At 41.3% G+C, this 20,238-nt stretch overlaps 3 protein-coding genes across 3 annotated transcripts; all 3 read right to left on the reverse strand.

Moving 5' to 3' along the window:
* Positions 1–516: 516 nt before the first annotated feature.
* Positions 517–1,194, reverse strand: K441DRAFT_653888 (uncharacterized protein). Its single transcript, XM_067647605.1, has one exon. It carries the CDS (start codon positions 1,169–1,171, stop codon positions 974–976), a length of 198 nt encoding a protein of 65 aa, XP_067508126.1. The 5' UTR covers positions 1,172–1,194; the 3' UTR covers positions 517–973.
* Positions 1,195–1,699: 505 nt separating this feature from the next.
* Positions 1,700–3,448, reverse strand: K441DRAFT_693399 (glycoside hydrolase family 5 protein; the record flags this gene model as incomplete). The annotated part of the gene is made up of 8 exons (XM_067652651.1): positions 1,700–1,926; positions 1,998–2,170; positions 2,270–2,308; positions 2,380–2,697; positions 2,770–2,963; positions 3,012–3,060; positions 3,110–3,190; positions 3,245–3,448. The coding sequence occupies 8 exons, from the start codon at positions 3,446–3,448 to the stop codon at positions 1,803–1,805; spliced, it is 1,182 nt and encodes a 393-aa protein (XP_067508127.1). The 3' UTR covers positions 1,700–1,802.
* A 468-nt stretch (positions 3,449–3,916) lies between these two features.
* K441DRAFT_653890 (alpha/beta-hydrolase) lies at positions 3,917–6,132 on the reverse strand. The gene is made up of 4 exons (XM_067647606.1): positions 6,086–6,132; positions 5,593–5,974; positions 5,239–5,542; positions 3,917–5,181 (listed from the first exon to the last, which is right to left on the reverse strand). Exons 2-4 carry the CDS (start codon positions 5,686–5,688, stop codon positions 4,142–4,144), a joined length of 1,440 nt encoding a protein of 479 aa, XP_067508128.1. The 5' UTR covers positions 5,689–5,974; positions 6,086–6,132; the 3' UTR covers positions 3,917–4,141.
* Between the last annotated feature and the right edge of the window lie 14,106 nt (positions 6,133–20,238).

The raw sequence follows: 20,238 nt of genomic DNA on the forward strand, positions 1-20,238 counted from the left end.
AAGGGGGACGCCGGATATAGATGCCGTGGTACGAGTAGTATTTTCGATAGACAGATGTGATTGATGACCGAGATTGAGACGTGGTAGTCGTTTTTGAAGCTTCCGTTGGGGCTCACCTCCCAGTGAAAAATTCTCCACGCCACCACCACATCACAACGCCGGCGCGCTGCTGTATACACGTCTCTGCGTTTGCTCTGGTAGTCTATTGGCACGATCCTGGTGGAACGCCGATAGCTGCATACCAGGTTCTCGGGCTCCACCACGTGGAGGTGCAGAGGCCGATTTTCATGGAGCCCTTATTGCCTTCTTAAATATATGCTAATATAGTAAGCCTAATTTATAGCCTTACTGTACTAGTACTTAAAAGGCTAAAATACAACTATATTAAGCGGCTATATCTTATATATAAGATATAAAAAAAAGTAGGCTAGTAAAATCTTATAATTAATATAGTATTACGTAAACTCTAGTATTTTATAAAAGCCGTAGCCGTTAAAAATAAGGAGTCGTCGTAAGTGCGAGCAACTTCAGGGAGCGAGTCTGCCATTCCCCGTCGCGTTAATGTTGGAAGTTCAGCCCTGCAATTTGCTACTCCAGATATCGAGGCCACAAGAAAACCATAGGCAGTTTTTTTTCTGGCAAGAAGTTTGCCATTCCATTGGATTGTCTTAACCCGCTCGCCCCCTACGTAGACTTCGACAGTTGTCTGGTTAGTATTGTCGCCTGACACTCGCATCACTCCGTTGCTGGTAGGGGCACTCCGAACGCTGTCATGACCTAAAACGAAGCTTTGCTCGTTGGGGACGACGTCCGGATTAAAAACTGTTGGCGGGGCGAAAAACGAATAGCCCGTATCGAGGTCAAGCAAGTATATGACTAGGCCGTTGGGAAGTTGGATGAAAGTCGCTCCATCAGTCTGAGCATAAGTGTATCCGACAGTGCTGTTTGACTTGGGTTTAAAACCGGCCTCAACTTAGTACGTTTTGAATTCCCTCACGGATCCTGATTTGAAAGCAAACTCGCCCACTTGACCAATTTTGAGGTAGAAGACGATAACGGGGGCGTCGAACGTGCCATATATGGGCACTTCAGCGGATGAGTGGGGTAGCGTCTCATCCCCAAAGACATAATCCGTCACAACAAATCGGCTCTGACGGTTACTTAGTTGCATATTCGGTATCGTTATGGGCCCCGAAGTTGTGTTGACAGTTATGGAGAAATTAGTGATAGCTCTTGAGCTAGAGGTCGTATGCTCGGCTAAATAGAAGCCGGCCTTCGTGTCTAGGTTCCTCAATACCCATGTGTATATCGCAGTTGAAACGCAAAGTTAGTTGAATCATGGGATACTATTCTTATTAGGCAAAATGACCGAATTCCAGGTTGACGTATTTTCAGGGATGAAGCTTTTAAATGACACCGAAAGACCGAGGCTCTATTGGCTCTGCCGCTCAGGACTACCCCTCCTCAACCGATCCTCATCAGACAGGACTTTTGGAGTAGCTTCCGCGAGCTTTATAGGGAACGAAGAGGGTTGTGCCTGAACGTGCTTCATTGGAGTGTGGGGAAACACAAGGAAGCCGCGTCTGCCAAGCCAGAGGTAAAGCCACTCCGCGTTTCCCCACTACTCCCTCCCAGACATCTCTTTGGCGTGCTATCATGTTTAAAATATTCCAATACAAATATTTACAATCTGAAATTTCCAGGCGCACTTTAGTCCCCTTTTACACTTCTCTCAGATAAGCACGAAATTCACTCCCCCACTAGCTCCTAGGGGAAGACTATTTGCGACCATACCCACCGGACTATCCACCTTTCTTTCCTGGTCCACTTGTCAATGTGCCTCCTTTTACGCTCGAAATCCCGCTCCACTGCAGCCTACTCGGAACCAATGGCTGAATAGCCTTCAGCCAAACTGTCTCATACAGCCTACGCACATCACAAGACTTCATTAGCAAAACCGCACTTTCGTTGAAATCGAGGTTGAGAGGAGAGCATACCCTGGCGACCCATCGCCTGCTTTACTCCCAGGCTCAAAGCTCCCATATTGTTTGTTATTAGTGCAGCATGGGCTTGCAGTACCCCACAAGGGTCCAGCAGCCCAAGCGGTCCAGCCAATGTATTCATCATTGGCAGCCATATAGTTTATGAGATCAGCGAGGTAAGTATCGCACTAACCCATTCATCCGAACGTCGTTAGCCATGTGTTCCAATCCAGAGGGTACCAATGATGGACTTAGTACATAGATAAAGAGATGAGACAACAGCTTACCTGCGTGTTATTATCCCCTCCGAACTCGGTGATCATGGCCTACGTATTTATCAGCGCTTTTGCAGTTCCCTTCGAATTCGCCAACCTTCACTGGACAGGTTTCTCCGTACCTTCAACCCGTACTGCTTCAGCCATCCCGTGACTCCCGCCAAATTTGCCGGGCCAGACTGATTGCATACTGAGTAACGGCCGCTAAAATCCGTATCCAGGTACTCGTGAATGTCGATGGCCGTATTATTAAGCGGATCAGAGATTTTATAAAGATAATTTCCTGATGGCTCATCTCCTTGAGAGCTCTGAAGCCAGGAATGGCCACCAGTGTAGCCATTTCCGGGCGCAATGATGAGCTGTTTAGCTCCGGCCGCGCGGATGGCAGTGATGGCAGCTTGGTTATTTTGAAGAATGAGGGAGGTTGGTATATCGTGGGGCTAGTAATAAATGGCAATTTGGTAAGCGGATGCACTTTCTTGGGGTTGAGATTCAAATTCGCACGTCCTTACCTCATTCATGAGACCGAATATAACCCTCTCATTGCCTTTGAACCGCCTAGCCAGTTCTCCCCAAAAAGCCCCAAATTGCGCAGTCGTTGCGGCTTTAGAATCCGATGTGTTTCCAATCACGCTTCCCGTCATAGGTTGCTGAGACGGGTCATTGTAGCGCATGTAGTTGTGTGGGTCGAGAATTGCGTAGGCTCCTACAATTTCACTTAATTATTTTGCCCGAACGCTCTCTCAAAACGAACCTTTAGTGATAGTGATGTAATCTATGGCATCCTTATAGTACCCAAAATGCTGGAAATTCATCAGCAACTAGAAATCTTCTCTTGATTCTATTACGCACCGTCTCATTAAATATGCTTCCAAGCCCACACCAGAGCGGGCACATCCTCTCCAGCAGAAAGGCAACTCTAAATAAATTTACCTGCCATCGATTAATATAGGCCGCCTTCAAATTGGCCCACTGAGCACTACTTACTTTGTTTTGGTCAACATATATATCTAGAGCACTTTTATTAATAAAAGCATAATCGACGCCGAATGCCCCTGGCAGTCCAGTTCCTGGCGTTGCGGTGCTACTCCAGGCGCCGAACTCGCCCGAACTCTCCGCCACACCAGCATAGAATATTTTTGCAGACGCCACAGCCACAAGCGACAATATCAACGAGAAGGCGGAAACCATTTTGAACGAACAGGGAGAAAAAGATGCTGCCCCGAGACAGTTGCTGGAGTTGTGTCTAATATAAGGACACCAACGTATTCATCTGGCTCAGCCAGCGTTTTTCCGCCGCTTCATTTTTAAGAAAGCAAAGTCCATTGGTAGACTTCCTCGCAGCCGAAGGTCCGCGTTCAATTGAGTACAAGCTGCGATCGACCTTAAATTTCGACAAGGTGGAGAGGCATTTACCGGCCTGGGCAATTAGCCGGACTAGCCATAGCCAAGGGGTAAAATGAATAGTCAATAAAACGAGGGGTGGAATGACTGTTTGATGAGAAATATATTGGGATGATTTTTTCTAGAAATCATTTAGAGTCCGGTGTTTTGCATATAATTTCACATTCTTGGCAGGTGCTGCGAGCGTATTATTAGAGAGTGAAAAAGCGAGGGGATAAAGGATTAGGAGTGTGCTATTTGTGAAAGAGGCAAGCGATTCCGGATTAGAGAATTTTTTCCTTTTGGGCTCATGAACACATAACATTCATATATTACGTACAGGTTCACTCATTCGAAGCAAAAGGTGGCTTGACCAGAGTCGCATGCAGGCATATCTCTGCTATCCCCGTGGCCGTATTATTAAGGAAATCTTGCGCGGTCCATTGGCCACCGAAGTGCTAGCACTTGGTCGCACTAACAAGAGCCGTTATGAAAAACCGTTCATGGGGAAATTTTGATACCTTTTTGAACACTCCGCAGCTTCCTAGGGTCCTTTAGCGTATCTCTCTTTGCTGTGTTGTTTGTAGATGCAGGGTTTGGTCCGTTGAGAGTAGTGTTATAAATAGCATTCGAAGGTAAAACTTCGAACTGAACAGTGGCATTGCCCTCCCTGTATGTACTCGTTGGTAGCCCCACAGTTTTGTATTTGTGAGTCACATTGACTTTCCCGGTAGCAATATCCTTATTGCCTAGCGCACGTTCGAACATCTCCAATGCAGCAAGCGGCTGATAAAACGGAACTTCGTGGCCAGACTCATAAATTCTGACAAAGCTGTACGAGCCACTCTGTTTGACTTGACCATGAACAATGCCGTCTGAGGTCGTAACGTTGACAAATCCGGCGCTATAAAAGCCTGGTGCGTCAATCTCTCTGGCTGCGACTTGACCTCCGAGCCAGTTGCAGCTGTAGTCAGCATCTCCGAAGTACATCACGACTTGCACTCCCTGCTTTAGAAGCTTTCGGACGTCTTGAATGGTATTGGATTCTCTGTCATCATCCCCAGTTGTCCCGAAAGCAGTTCCAACTGTGTTTGAATATTCAGAAAAGTTTTGATATGCGCCGATAGCGGACTGGACTGCCGGAGTGTTGAGATAAGAAACGTAGAACCCGTAGGGGAAGGGATCAGGCGTCAGCTCTCTCATATCATATTCGTCTCTTCCGAGATGATTATCATAGAGGCTCTCTACCTGTGAGGCGCAGAAGTTATCCGCTGCGCTGCATATTGAGTTTATGCCACGAGCATAGCAATCGAGTGTCTGGTCCACACAATTGCCAGGTCCATACAAACTGTTGTACATCTGTGCCTTGACAGATGCACTGAATGGATCATAATCGTACGTGTTGCCGGGATAAACAGTGAAGTTATAGTGTGCTTGGTACTGAATCAAGGGGTCAAACCACCCATTTCCAATAAGCACACTCTCAAGGTTGATTTTATGAGCACTTGGAATGTTTTTTGCATTCTGCATTTCGATGTACTCTGAAAAACGTCAGTTAGCGCTTTTAAGAAAGCAAATCCACAATTGCTAGTTATTACCATTGAAGACAGGAGCATAGTGGCCACCGTAGCTCTCAGTTGTGAAATGAAATCCATGGCGTGAGTATTGTGGGAAAGCTCCCATAAAACCTTGAAGAGTCTTCCACATGTTTGGCGCTGCTGCTTGAGTTGTATCTGCAGTGAGAGTTTCGTTGGGAGACGAATAGGTCCCGCAGGTTCCAAGCTCCAAGGCATAATCCGGGCAGGTATCATTTGGAAGTTGTACGATAGTCTGATTGATAACGTAGCCGGGGATCGGAATCGAGTAAGAGAAGCCGACTTGTGTGGGCTGGTCAATGAAGAGCTATTCTTATTGTCAGCTTAAGTGGTGTTTCCACGCTTCTCATAGTTTACCATATTGCTTGCATTCGACCAAGAGTATGGGTTGTTATAGACGTTCCCATCAATGTCGACACCGCAAGGTCCTAACTCCTGAAAGAGTCCAATCATAGATGACGATCCCGGGCCTCCATTGATCCAAACTGTCAGCGGCGCAGTTGTGGGGTCTTGATTGCGGGCTTCAAAGAACCACCTGAATGGGCATGTCAGTCTCCATGAAGTATACTGTCAAACCCAACACATAGGTAATTGTGCTCAATGGGTGCTAGTGACTGCTTCAAAATACTACAATCTTGCCTGTGCAGTATATGCTTCAAGATTGGGTTTCAGCGTATGAAAAGTGTCTCGTTATGTTCTTTAGCGGAAGATGGTTCTCTTTCGATCCTACTTAGGCATTCTAATAGATGTTAAAAGGTAAAAATGTTCTTCACCCTTTGACAATGGGTGTGGCTTGAATGGCAATAACTTTTTGAGGCGAATCTTTGCCAGTGCATGAAGATCTGCCTACCAGAAGATATGCTCATTTTCCTCCACATCGGCATAGCCGGAGAAGCTCTTAACCTTAGGGTCTAGCTCACAAATTCCCGTGGGAACCTGCTTGTATCGCACGTTGATGCCGGCATAGCCTTTCTTTGTGATCAAATTCGTGGGTGCCGGGACGAATTGCGCAATGACAGTTAAGATGAACGCAAAAGCGAAACCAGAGCTGTACGAAAACATATCATGCAAATTGAGCAGGTAAAGCAAGATGATGCTGCCTGTTCAATCAGCAATTTAATCAGAGAAGATGTGGTGTCGTGGTGTTGTGACATGGATTAAAAGAATGCAAAACGCTGCGTACCCGCCGAGAACAGCAATGCACCGTAAAAAAGGGGCACACAGGGATTGCGGTGAAGCTATTGCGACTTCAATTGAGGAGAGGATAGGACTTGACCGAGGAATTGAAACTCGTGAAAGGGACAGAATGAAAATAAAGAGACCCGGGCAGCGGGGAAGCAGCGAGGGGAGCTCTGATATGAACCAGGGTAGCTTCAAGAAAATCTCACCTTCCCTGTCAGGCAACCCCCGTAGAAGGTCATGGCATTTGAGTCACACAGAGAACGCAGACGCGAAAGGCTTAGAAGGACGATAGGGCGAATGCCTCTTAGGTAGGTAATTAGCGTAAAAAACAAGAGACGGCTTTCCCGAGGCCTAGGTAGCCAATTACGTCACCAGACGTACTTTGCTTTGCTGCAAAAGGTGAAAGTTCCGAAGCAGATCTAAAGCGGCTTTGAGGGATTCATGTCAGCATCTAAACTCATTTGCGGCTTTGATTCGCGTGCTAAGAGGCTCGTGAAGTCTAGAAGTGCGTAGCTAGGTCGATGTCGCGTGTTTCCTTTGTCGCTGGCTATGGAAGATGATGAAAAAGCAAGATTCTGCAAGACGGTGAGCTCGATAGTAAGGATTAGGGCCCTTTTCCCCAGGGCTTCTATGTTATTTTGGGCAGGTGGGACAAAGCTTCATCAGATTGCTGGCCGTTATCAAGCGGTAATCTCGATACTACCGGGCTCAGGGTCAGCCTGCCTATCAGACACTCGCCCCTCCTCGCTCATGATGTATGGGTGCGTGGGTGTGTCGGCTTGTGGTTGCGCGTCGAGAAAACAAGCTCCACCGCCTCTGCTGTAGGAACGCCCACCCCCGCAAGTTCTCCAAGTCATGAAGATCATCATCGCTTTGGCGCGCCTCCGCCAAATTACACGGAAATCAAAATGACCCTAAGACATACAACCCGCACTTCTACTCGACCTTTGACATTCGCAGATCCCCTCTCTGCTATGCCTCCTTTCGGCCGTTCTGCCGCTTGCCCCGATGACAACGCCGCAATTGCATCCCGGACTTCACTATTCACTCGTCTCCAATTCAGCGCCCTTGATACTTCCTCCTTAGCAAACGCTATGACGCCACGCATCGCTGAGAACATGAAGAAACCCCGCTCCCGTTTCATCACAATGCGCGACTAAGGAAGCAGAGAAGTCGCTAGTGTCGCGCAATGGACAATTCCATCCAGAAGATACCGCAAAGACTGAAACCGCGGAGGACGCAGAGGAAAGTCAAGAGACGGGAGATGAGGCATACAGAAAGAGACTACCGGAAAATTCAAATAAAGATTTAATTATGGAGTTCGAGGTACAATTGAGGAAGATAAGAAACAAGTGCTTGGGAGGTGGAATTCCCTTACTCAGGATTGTTTTGGATAATGCGAATAAGCGAGCATAAAATATCCTTTATCCAATAGAAAATGCATAAAATATCACAATCGATAAGGATAAAAGTGCCCTCTGCGGGGCTTTTTTACCCCAACTAAGCAGAATTTGGCAGAATTTGGCAGATATTGTAGATAATGCAGATATTGCAGATATTGCGGATATTGCGGATATTGCGGATATTATAGTAGAAACAGGTCCCTATATACCTCTCCCCCTGACTATATAGTAGTTAAATACTTAAAGAAAAATTCTCTATCCCTTTTATAGTTCTTCTCTAATGCTAATTCTTTAAATACTTTGTTTTCTTAAGAGTTTTAGAATCTATCTATATTCTCTCCTATAATACCATATAACGTCCTCCTAAAAAGACTTTTTCTAGCTTATTACTTATTACTAGAATTAAGAGAATTTTAATTACTATAACCGTGCGTATTACCAAATGCACGGCCTCACCAAATGCACGGTCCTCCACCATTTTCACAAATAAGTTCAGCGACCTATAACTCCACCATTTCTTGACGCATTTAATTTATTTTTAGCAAAATTTGAAGCTTAAAGGAATGCGAAACTTTCTATCTAATTGTCCCTCTCTAAAACCTTCCGTGTAGGTTTGGGTTGCCTCCTAGGTCGCTCGTATTGAGATACCACCTCGGCATCATTATTTACACTTTTAGGCTTAACCTCCACCTTTTTAGGAGATAGCTTCCTAATAGGTGCTTTCCTAGGCTTCTTATTAGCCTGCTTAGCCTCTACTTTCAACTATCTATCTATTGCTTGCTGCTCTTTCTTTACCTATCTCTGTGCCTTCAATTTAGCTTCCCTTTTTAGCCTTTCCTCCTTTACAATCTCCCTATCAATCTTCCGCTGTTTAAGGTCTCTTTCTTTCTACTGTTTATTAAACTGTTGCTCAACCTTCCTAGCCTCTTTTCGGAGCTGTTCTTGAGCCTCTTCCCTCTCTTTCTATGCAAAATAATCACGTGCCTGCTGGATCTTATTAGGACTAAAGATTAAGGCCTTACTCGGCTGATTATCGCGCATTTGCTTAAAAAGGCCTTTGCCACGGGTACGCTGTCCCTTCTCCTTAATAAGAGAACCCCTAAGGTTGTTGTTTTTGTGTTTAAGAAGCTTATTTTACGCGGTTAACGCCTCTACCGTATTAACTAATTTGCGAGTCTTCTTACTCACACTTTGGTCCACTATACTCTTAATTAGCTTCCGTATAACCCTAATTTTAAAGCTCAAAAGGACTAATAATCTAGAAGAGTATTTATCTTCCTCCGGAGGTTGCCGGGTTACTGCTTTAACCACATAGTTATACTCTCTCGGCTAAAGACCGGTCTTCTTAAAGGCGCTTAGAATGTTCTTTTTTAAGAAGGCCTTTATAAAAGCTGCCCAGAAAATAGTAAAGAAGTCTCTCTTTGTAAACAACCTTAAGCTAGTACACTGTTGAAGCCATAGGTCTGCTTCTTCTAAGTAAAATTGCGCAAGTGGTCCGAAGAGACTAACGTCAAGTGGTTAAAGGCGGTGAGTTAAATGCAACGGAAAGAATGCTAGGATAATCCTATATAGACTACACCAGTCTATAAAGCGCATATTTAGATGGCTATTGTGCCCATCCAATATTAGGAGGCGGTAGTCTCTCCCTTGCCTAGCCTTCCCTTTCGTAAATCGGTCGAAAATGTTAGTAAGCCACTTAAATCCCAGGTTCTTATTAGTCCACCCTATCGCAGTTAATGCAAAGTGTACATTGTAATCTATAGGGTTTACCTTAGTAACCTATGTATCTTGCACGTCTCCTGAGACAGCCTGGTAGATTAATGTTAGGGGAATCCAGGAGCCATCCATACAGATTGAGGCGACCAGGGTGATCCACTCACGATTGCCATCCTGGCCTGCAGCGACAATATTGCCTTTCTGGAAAGCTTCTTTTGAATAGACTCTTCGCATTTTGCGAAGTACTCCTATTAGGAAACCTTTCTCATCCATATTATATGAGTTTTGCGGAGATATATTATATTCTCATATTTTGGCGTATAACTACTAATAATTAGCTACAACCTTATAAGCTAGGAACCTCATACTTGTTCAAACCATGCACGGTAGACCTCTAAAGAGTCTGCCTTCCTTCTAGCTAAATTAATGCTCCGTAGGAAGCCGTGGTTAAGGCAATCCAAATGAGCTTTCACAAAACGCCAAGTCCAGCACTTTCCAGGCCTGGTTTTACAGATATCTATAGCAAGCAATCGGACAACTGGTATGGTAGGAGGAATCCCTTTATTAGAGAGTCTATTAATATAGTTTACTAGCTCATTCTACTGGGCTTTTGATAACAAAGAGTAGTATATAGCTGTGATATTCTCACGGGACGTTGTAACACCTCTGTGCCTCCTAGAGAGGGTAGATCGATTGCATCCAAATTCATCTACAACGGCAGTATAATTAACATCTTTTTAGCCACAAATTAATGCCAATGCCTTGTCAATCGGCTTCATATTGATGGAGATATCAAGTGTTAAAATTCAATGTGTGTGGCGAGAGGCACCGTGCATTTGCCGAGACCGTGCATTTGGTGATACGCACGGTTAAGTAAGAGCCGTAGCCAGTGCTTTTATTATTATTTCTAAGACTACTACTAAAGTATAGTCATTAAAATTTTATACGGCGTCTTAGAGATAAAGTCCTTATACTTATCCTAACTTTTTAGTTAAAATATTATACTATTAAGATCCTTAGTAATCTTATTAAACTTATTAAGGTCTTAAACTAGAGCTAGCTTTTTATATAATAACATACTTCTAGGCATAAAACTCCTATTCTAATATCTTTCCTAAAGCTCTTTAATGCTATTAAGTATAGGCTTACGCCACTCCTTTTTCTAAACCTGTTTAATATATCTTATATAATAGGCTAGATAAAGAATAAGTATAGCGGCGTAAAGGGGCAAGTTATTTATTTTATAGTAATACCTATTAAAGGTATTCTAAGCATTTCTAATACATTTAGAGAACTCTTTTAGCCCGCGAAGCCCTACTGCACGCGTCCACGTCGCCGCGGGTGGAAACATCATCAGGAAATCGTTTCTTTTGATGGCCAAGTGCAGAGGCGATGGTAGGGAGCCGTCGCAGCGCGTGCAGCGCGCTGTCGTCGCGGTTCTGTGGTGTTGAGCTCGCGACGCGTACGAAGCATCGCCCTTAACAACACCAGGAGTCCTACTGCCCCCGCCTGGGGCTCCTGCTCTACCATCTAGGGGGGCCATTAAGGGAAACTAGGATACGAAAACCACCCGATGTACGTCTACCTGGCTCGTAGCCAGGCCCGAAACTGGCCTTATTCAGCCAGTCGACGTGGACGACCTAGACGTACAACAGGACACCCTTGGGCTTGCACTAACTCTGAGATCGCAACGGAACGCGACGAGGGCGTAGGGGATCTCCTTTTTATAAGAACTTGTTAAGGTTAACGCGTCGCAGATACCTCGTACGAAACTTGTTAAGGCCCCCAAGGCTACCGCGAAGAACTTGTTAAGGCCCTACCTAGAGAACTTGTTAAGGCCCCTCTATGAGAGCCTATCCGGTACATCCAGGAGACTCAGAAGAGGGTCTTAATAGGCGTGGTGCGCGCGACCTGGACGAGACAGTGACGCGACAGCGACGCGACAGCGACGCGACGGCGACGCGACAGCGACCAGACGGCTTAATGAGGTGGAAACACGGGCAAAGCTCTAGGTAGCGGAAACACAGGCCAGCTTCGACGGCCCCATGGCGTTCGACCTACGGTCGACCTATAGGTGACTCACAGGAGGGTCTTAATAGGCGTGGTGCACGCAACTTGACGCATGTATGTATACAAGGCGACTTATAGGAGGGTCTCAATAGGCGTGGTGCACGCAACCTAGTATGTATATATATGGGGGAGGTCTTGGAGGAAACACAGGCCAGTTGGACGAGGTCTTGACAGTTAGAGATACAGGCTAGCTTATAAAAGGGGGGGACACAAGCTTAGTTAGTAGGAGAGGGGGGAGTAGGTTGCCTGGCACGGGACCTAGTCTATGGCCCCCTCCTGCAAGACACGGTCGGCCTGTTATAAGGAGACTCTTATAGGCAACGCGAAACGGGAACTGGCGGTAGTATAGGGTGTAGCGCCCCTATACTACTACTAGCCTCCCGCGGGGCGTAGTACATAGTAGCCACTGCTGGCTCTAGGGACCTTACCCCTTAGCTGGGCTCTAACCCCTAGTGCACCTAGTAGGTAGGTAGGATTATGTCCTAGCTAGAGAGACTACTATGTGGCTTAAGAGAATGGATGCGCGTGTCGGTGTACTAATAGATAGGACTGCTCGCTAGGGCAGTACGCTGGTAAGGTACGCTTAAGGAGTAAATAGGAGTTACTTAGGCGGGAGAGGCTTGGCTGGCCTTAACCGTAGATAGTACTTAAGGCTTTAACTATACTGTAGGATGCAGCTATGACGCCCTTATAGGATTACGTTAGTAGGCGCGTGAGATAGGAGTTGCGACCCCTACAAATGGCAGCCTATGCTTGTGCCAGCGGAAATAATAAAAAGAGGCGTGAAACTAGAGGCTATGGAAGGCTCCTAAGCCATATAAAAGCGTACTAACTCTAGGAGGAGACTCTTATATAGACTGCTGGGGGGTAGGCTAGTACTTAGGCTAATAACCTATTATAAGATATTTGAAAGAACTGGTGAAATTCCCCGTGTTATAGGTGGTAGCAGCTAACTGCTTATGGAAAGCCTTAGGCCCTTAGGCCTAGATAAATAGGAAAACTACTAGAAAACTAGGGTAGAGGCCTAGATAAGTAGGCATGTTAAACTCTACTATATAACTACCTACTATCTCTATAAGCCCTACGGCAGCTCTATATAGCCTATGTTACTACTATAGCAGACTATAGAATATAATGCTGGTGGAAAAGCAAATCTAGAGACTACCTACTGGCTGGTACCAGTCTCTATAAAATAAGGCCCTAAAACTAGTTTTAGGAGCGTTTAGAGAATCTCCTAGCCAAGCTATAGAGATTGAAGCCTCTATCCCTCCTCCTAGAATTAGATTTAAAAAGCTTTGCAATAGCTACGCATTAAGAATCCTAAAATTTAAGGAAAACTATGTAATTAAGAAGGCCTATATAGAAGAAAATAATAAAGACAAGGATGAACTAGCAACTAGCTCTAATTCTAGTTCTAAAAACTCTACTATAAGGCACTTACTACAGCTAAAAACACAGCTACTATTCCTAGTATCTAGGGTTCAGTAACTAGTTCAGAACTAGAAAATAGGGAAAATCTCTCTAGAGTGGCAAAAACTATAGTCTCCTCCTATATCTGCATCTTTCTCTATCTTAAAGAATAGTAAAGAAGAAGCTGTATAAGAATATCTAAGACTAGTAGAAAATTTACAAAAATCCCTAGAGTGGGACCTAGTAGATATATACTATATAGATGGCTCTAAAGATAGTAAATTAAATATAGCTGCCATATGTAAAATAGGGGAGAGAAATAGGATTAAATATGCAACAAACAGGAATTTAGGACCCTATATGGAAATTATAAACGCAGAGCTTTATGCAGTCTATAGGGCCCTAGAACACCTAAAATAATAAAGACTAGAAGAGAAATAAGTCTATATCTTTATAGATAGCCAAGCGGCTATTAAGAGATTGCAGCTTAATTCTCTTATAGGGGGACAAGAGCTAGTCTTTAAAATCACGCAAAGCTGTTCCTACTTAGCTAGTAAGGGTATCTCTATTAACTTCTATTGGGTTCCTAGCTATTTAGAAATCTATAGAAATAAAATAGCAGATAAGCTAGCTAAAAAGGGCCTCTCTAGAAGAAAACTATAATCTTTTTATACTTCTTTAGCCTACCTAGGGAGACAAGCAAGAGAAAAGATACTAGAATAGTAGAAAGACAATTAGCAACAGAATAAAAGCAAAGGAAAACACTATACTAGAATCTATAAAGGAAACTACCCCTTTTCTTTTAAAGCCCCTAAGGATAAATATCCTAAAAGGCTATAATCAGCTCTCTTTTAACTAAAAGTAGGAAAAGGCTTCTTTAAATCCTTTTTTAAAACAATAGGGAAGGATAAAGAAGGTAGATGCTTTAGGGACTATACCGCGGTACAAACCCCTACGCATCTATTACTAGAATGCAGACTATATTGGGAAGATAGAAAGGAAATGCAAAGATAAATAGGCTCTTCTCTCTCCCTAGAGAAGCTTTTTTGCACAAAAAAAGGAAGAGGGGCGCTTTTTCTATTTCTAAGTAGGATAAAAATAGCTACTGGAAAGTGGCTAAGAGCAGCAGGATCTCTAGAAGGAGGTAACTCCTACTAAAATCCTAGTAGATAGACTATAGAAAGTAAAAGGATAGAAATAAACTACAAATAGGACAGGGACAGGCGTTAGGATTACTTTTATTTCAATTTTTTCTACTATTTTCCTACCGTTTTCTTACTACCTAATAGTTGCTAGCAACCTAGTATTTACTAGGAAGCTGTAAATCCCTAATTTAGGGATTTATAAACTACTAGGACATAGCTACTAGTACATATTAAGCTGCCTAAAAAGGATTTATATATATAGAACTATAGCGCCATAGCCTAGAGGCTGTATGAGTAGTATTGTACGTAGTATAATACAATGGATATATATAAAAAAAAAAGAGAACTCTTTATTAGATATATACTCCTTCTATTATATAATATTAGCTAAATTAGAAAATAAAGTAGGGAGATAAACTAACCTAAGATTTATTAAGGTGCTTAATTATAATATCTATTATAAAGAGTACATTCTTAAGCGTTACTTTATATTCCTAGTATTTTAGGATCACCTAGTAGAATATTTAAAGAAAACTTTTTATCGTATAAAGCGCCTCCTAGTCCTTTAAACTAAGATAGTCCTTTTTAAGTGTATTAAGGTTACGCTTAGTATATATATTAAGGGCAGACTTTTTCTAAATTGCTACGCTAAGTATAAAATACTAGCTATTCTATCTTGTACGATTATTAAGCAGAATTTTTCTCCCTATAAGACTTTTAAACTCCCTTATATAACCAGCTAAGCTATAGGTATGTATAGTAATATTATAAAGCTTTTCAAGTATACTAAGTTTCTAAAATATATTACTTTTCTCCTCCTCCTCTTTTAGATTTAACTCTTTTTTTTTAACCTTATCTTCTTTATACGACTTAATATTATTTAAACTTATTAAGTTTTTAAAGAGGAAAGCCTAAATAGTAAGGTTTAGAATATAACCCTAATAATAAATCTGTTAGTAAACGGGGTTCTATTTAATTCCTTCTTTCTAAAGAAGCTAGTTGCTTATTATACGGTAAAGCTTATTATTTATAATATAGTTATTAGATATAACGGTACCTAGCATTTATATAATCCCGTAGTCCTTAAGCACTAAAAGGAGAGTATTTTATTGCTCGTCCCTATTATAAGAGGCTACTATATAGAGGCTAAGGAGAGCGTTTATAAGCTTTTCCTAGCTATTAATAAAATAGCCATAAATTATAAGGAGAAGGTAATTATTTAAAGAGGTCCAGATATTAACGGAGAGATAAATACTTATTAGTATAGACTGCAGCCACTTTTATATAATATCCTTTTATAATAGCCATAAGTTATAAACCTTTTTACTAACTATTAAATAGGCTATAGTTATATGGCTGTCTATTTTAGGATTAATTAACTATAGAAGGATATAGAACTCTGGCTACTTAACTATTTAAAATAGTAAGTTTTATATAACAATTAATATAATAAGGGCCTTATTAATAACTTCCTTATTTAGAACTACTTAGAGTACTTTTAAATCTAGCTCTTTTATTTTATTTTAAGATAACGCTTTAAGGTAAAGATCTTTTAATTAATTCCGTATTACTTCTTTTATATAACTAGTTTTAGGCTTAACCGTAATACTATACTTTAACGCCAAGTAGTTTTAGAAATTAGAAGTTAACTATATAGCGTATAACTCTATATAGTGTTTATAATAGAATAAAAGATAAGCATTTTTATTTTATACGGGCTCATTACTACCTAGTAGATAGGTATACTCCTATATTAAAAGAGCTAAGCAACCTCTTATATTTTTTAATTTAGAGGTATTAATAGAATTAAGAGCTTTTAATTCTACTTCTAAAGCCATATTTATACAATAATAAAGAAGAAGAAGGCATCTAAAAATTTATTTAGGGTATACTAAGACTTATCGCGATAAGGATTATCCAAAACAACTCTATCCCTTACTACTATCGTACTACTATCTAAAGACCTAGATCGTCTATACGAACCATGTCTTAGTTATCTCTTAACTTATAACTAAATGTCTTATTAACTATCTTATTAACTATTTCTATTACCTATTTTAACTTAGTTGTCTAGATGTTACGGACCTTATATTAGCAGTAGTACGACTACTAGAAAAAGATATAAATAGGTTAGTTAAGACAGTATGGGAGGCGCTAGGACTGATTAAGCTATAAAATAAGGGGTAGCCAAGTCACGTGGCTAGTCACGTTACAAGTTTGGAAGGTAAGAAGGTAGGAACGCAACGTACTAACGTACTTAGTATATTTCTTAAGCGCAGTATTATATATTTAAAGGACTATAGTCCCTACCTAAATAGTTCTCTTTTTTATAGTATATCTTAGAATATAATTAAAGTTAATCTATTAGGTAACCACTTTACTAATTATATTATTATTATTAATTATTCTATACCTATATACCTAGCCTATTAATAAGTTTACCGTAATAGAGGTTTATTTTAAAGTAATTACTAGAAGAAAGTGGAGCTCTTGCTGCACCCGGCCTAAAAAGACCAAAACCAACTAAAAGAACCCTAAAAAACACCTAGAGAATCCCCCTAAGATATATACATCGCAGAGAAGGCACACGTCGAACGACGGTGGCTCGCACTCGCGCGCGACCGCTAAAACTACGCCTAGCAATAGCCCTCTATAATAAAGACGGGCGAATACCACACTATAAAGCGGAAATACCTCTATTAAGAAGGCATCTAATAAAATATAAAGCCTATTAGACGTGTCTAGTATCTAAAATTATAAAGAAGTAACCATTAGCCATAACAAACTAATATAGCTAGTAGAATAGCTCCACCAGTCCAGTAAACCTCAGGCGCCCCTTTAGTAAACCCTTAATTAAATCCTCTAATAGCTAAGCAAAATTAAAAATAAGTATAACCCCCCTTTACCAGCGAACCGTACCTAGGCCACTATAGCTGTACTTTTACAGTATAGGAAACCTACCCCCCTTAAGTTAATAACCGGGTATATAATTATAATATAACCAAACACAGAATAAGTAGAGGGGCTTAGGGGATAATTAGAAACAGAAGTCCTTATAAAGATACATAAAGAGGTCCACAACGCTATTATAGTCCAACACCTTAAGAGTGGAGACATTAGAGTTACTTTAAAGGACTAATAAATAAAGGAATAAGCTATAAGGGCAGGGGATAGGCTAGGAGAACGTATTAGCATAAAAGTACTCTGCGAGGATTACCCAGTTAAAGTCCTAGCGGTTTCTATAAGCCTTAGGGTAGAAAAGGGACGCTAGGTAGACAATACAGTAATTATATAGGAGATAGTAAGACAAACGGAACGCCTTATACTAGGACTTAAAATCACCCAAATCTAATAGCTTTAATAGGAAAATACAAACTAAGTATATAATAAGAACAATAAGAGGATATAAGGGTCGCTGGAGACTTACTAGGGAGACGCTAAACAAACATATAGCTCCCTTATTATTAGCATACATACACTAGGAATATAAAAACTCCTTATCCAAAAAGGAATAATTATAAATAGCCTTATATATAATATAAGGCTTTATAACTACAGACTACGCCTAAAATGATGCTATTGCTATATATAATAGGGACACACCCAATCTATATACGCAGCATAGGTGTGCTGCGGCCACTATATAGGCCCCCACAATATAAGATATTACTTAAATTAAGACTAAATAAAATGCGCAAACTGCTACCAAAGCACATATAAGGCGTGGAAGAGAGAAGACTATATTAAATATAGGAGACGGAAGGCAAGGGCTTAACAGCTACGGGAATAACTACACGCTAGGTTATATAAATGGAAATAACAGGCGATAAGCCAAGGGGACGCAGGCGCCTTCCTAGCGTTTCCTACCTTTAACACTAGAGGGCTAGGCCAGCCATCCCAAGCCTTAATAGGCCAGAAGCGACGCTGTGTAACATTACTAGACCAATTAAGGACATAAGGGTCACAGGGGATATAAGGGAGAGGACGCCCCGTAGAAAGACCCCTATAAACAGTAACAGTAGGCTTAAGACTAGGACAATTAAGAATTAGACTTAATACGGCAAATATAACATTCGCAGCCGACCTATAAAGGGCATATAGCCGACCAGTAAGAATAGGGGAAAAACTAATAATAATAATAGATTTAGATATAGAAGCACTAATAGAAATACAAGACACGGAAATAGAAAGCTCTATATAAAATAAGTAGTAACTAGGGTATAGATACAAGAGACAGAAGCTCTAAATATCCTAGAGAAAGTAAAAACAGAAGAAGTAAGGAATAAAGAAAAGTCAAAGGACCCTCGCTAGGGGTCCGCTACCTATCCATTATATAGTATAACTGCGGTAATATAAACTACCGCCTTACAAGGCCCCTACTAGACAGTCTAGACCTAGAGAAATACTATATCCTTACTATATAAGAACCGTATTATAATACCTTCACATAATTAACATACTGCCCCTAAGGATTCCAGCTTCTATATAAACTAAAAGCAGCTATATACATGTGCTTTATAATTAGTAAGGCTATTAGCCTATCCTTATAGTTATAGCAGGCAGTTAACCTAGATATTATAGTTATAATAATCCAAACATATAGGGGACTGGTATAAATTATTAATATATATAACCCTAGGGTTAAAGGGGTCCCATAAATAGAGAATATTATATCGGTAATAAGCTTACTAGAAACCAAAGGTATAAAGTCTATCCTACTAGGAAACATAAACCTCCACCACCCGCGGTAGGGGGGTATCTATATTGCTGCAGATTAATAGTTAGAGTGCCTACTAAGAGCTATAAATATCTAGGGCCTTAAGCTAGCTACCCCCCTAGGAGTAATTATATAGTAATAAGGCACCGCTAGAAGCATAATTAACCTTATATTTATAGACGAAGGCCTATACTAGAGACTTAAAAGGTACAACCCCAAAGAAGAATAGGCACTTACCCTAGACTATATCCCTATCTAGATATAGCTAGACCTAGATACCAAAGCGTAACTAAATAGAAAAAGATATATAATAAGGAAGCTTAAAACAGATAGTTTCCTTAATATAGTTAAACAATAACTCTAAAACCTAGAAGAAATCCACCTAATACCAAATAAGCGAGGCTTATTAGCTACCCCTAAGGAAATTAACCGAAGACTAGAAAGGATCTAGGCAGCAATTAAAAATAGGCTGGAAGAGCACTGCCTAATTTTAAAACCGGGCCCCTATACGCGACATATATAGTCCATATAATATACAGTTCTAGTTACCAGCTAACAATAAGCAAGAAGAAAATATATAAGTAGCCATAACTTTAAAGACGAGAGACAATACAACGACATAAGAAACCAGCTAAAGAATACCCTAAAAAAAGAAGTAAGGAATAACTAGAGACGGTTTATAAATAAGCATACTTCTAACCCAAGCCTCCCCCATAATAAGGGCCTTTAGGCTATAGCAAAATAGGCAAAAAAAAAGGTAGGGCGCCCAGTAGAAGACCCACACCTACCACCCCTACAAAGAGTAGGAGAATTATAGGCCATAAACAACAATAATAAGAAGGCAAAGATCCTTATAGAAAGGTTCTTCCCCCAACTAGCTCTAGCAGACCTTAGTAATATCACGGGCAAAACACCAGTAACTCGCCTGCGGGTTAACAGCGACATAACAATAGAGGAAATGGCTAGAACTATTAGCCGCCTTTTAAATAATATAGCACTAAGACCAGATAGAATTCTAAATAAGGCCCTAAAAACCTATAGGCTATTTATAGCACCTTAGCTTGCAGATATAGCTAGAGCATACTTTACTATAGGCTACTACCCGCGACTCAGAAGATCTATAACAACGGTTATTCTACAAAAAGAAGGTAAAGCAGATTACTTAATCCCAGAAAGCTACCGCCCTATTGCCTTAAAAAACACCCTTAGTAAGATCTTAGAAAGGGTAATAGCGGAACATATAGTAGACACGGCAGAGGAACACGCTTTACTACCATAAAGCTAAATAGGGGTAAGAAAGAACCGCTTAACACTATTAGCACTTACGCTACTCGCTACCACTATTAAATCTGCATGGGCG

This window comes from Cenococcum geophilum, assembly GCF_001692895.1.
Source record: "Cenococcum geophilum 1.58 unplaced genomic scaffold K441scaffold_6, whole genome shotgun sequence".
Taxonomy (NCBI): domain Eukaryota; kingdom Fungi; phylum Ascomycota; class Dothideomycetes; order Gloniales; family Gloniaceae; genus Cenococcum; species Cenococcum geophilum.

What these genes read in the sequence shown, in the direction of transcription:
- K441DRAFT_653888 (XM_067647605.1), bottom strand. Translation starts at nt 1,171, where the DNA reads ATGCAACTAAGTAACCGTCAGAGCCGATTTGTTGTGACGGATTATGTC.
- K441DRAFT_653890 (XM_067647606.1), bottom strand. Translation starts at nt 5,688, where the DNA reads ATGATTGGACTCTTTCAGGAGTTAGGACCTTGCGGTGTCGACATTGAT. An exon ending in GGTCGAATGCAAGCAATATG is followed by an intron (nt 5,543 to 5,592) that starts GTAAACTATGAG and finishes CAATAAGAATAG; the next exon opens with CTCTTCATTGACCAGCCCAC. An exon ending in CTATGCTCCTGTCTTCAATG is followed by an intron (nt 5,182 to 5,238) that starts GTAATAACTAGC and finishes GACGTTTTTCAG; the next exon opens with AGTACATCGAAATGCAGAAT.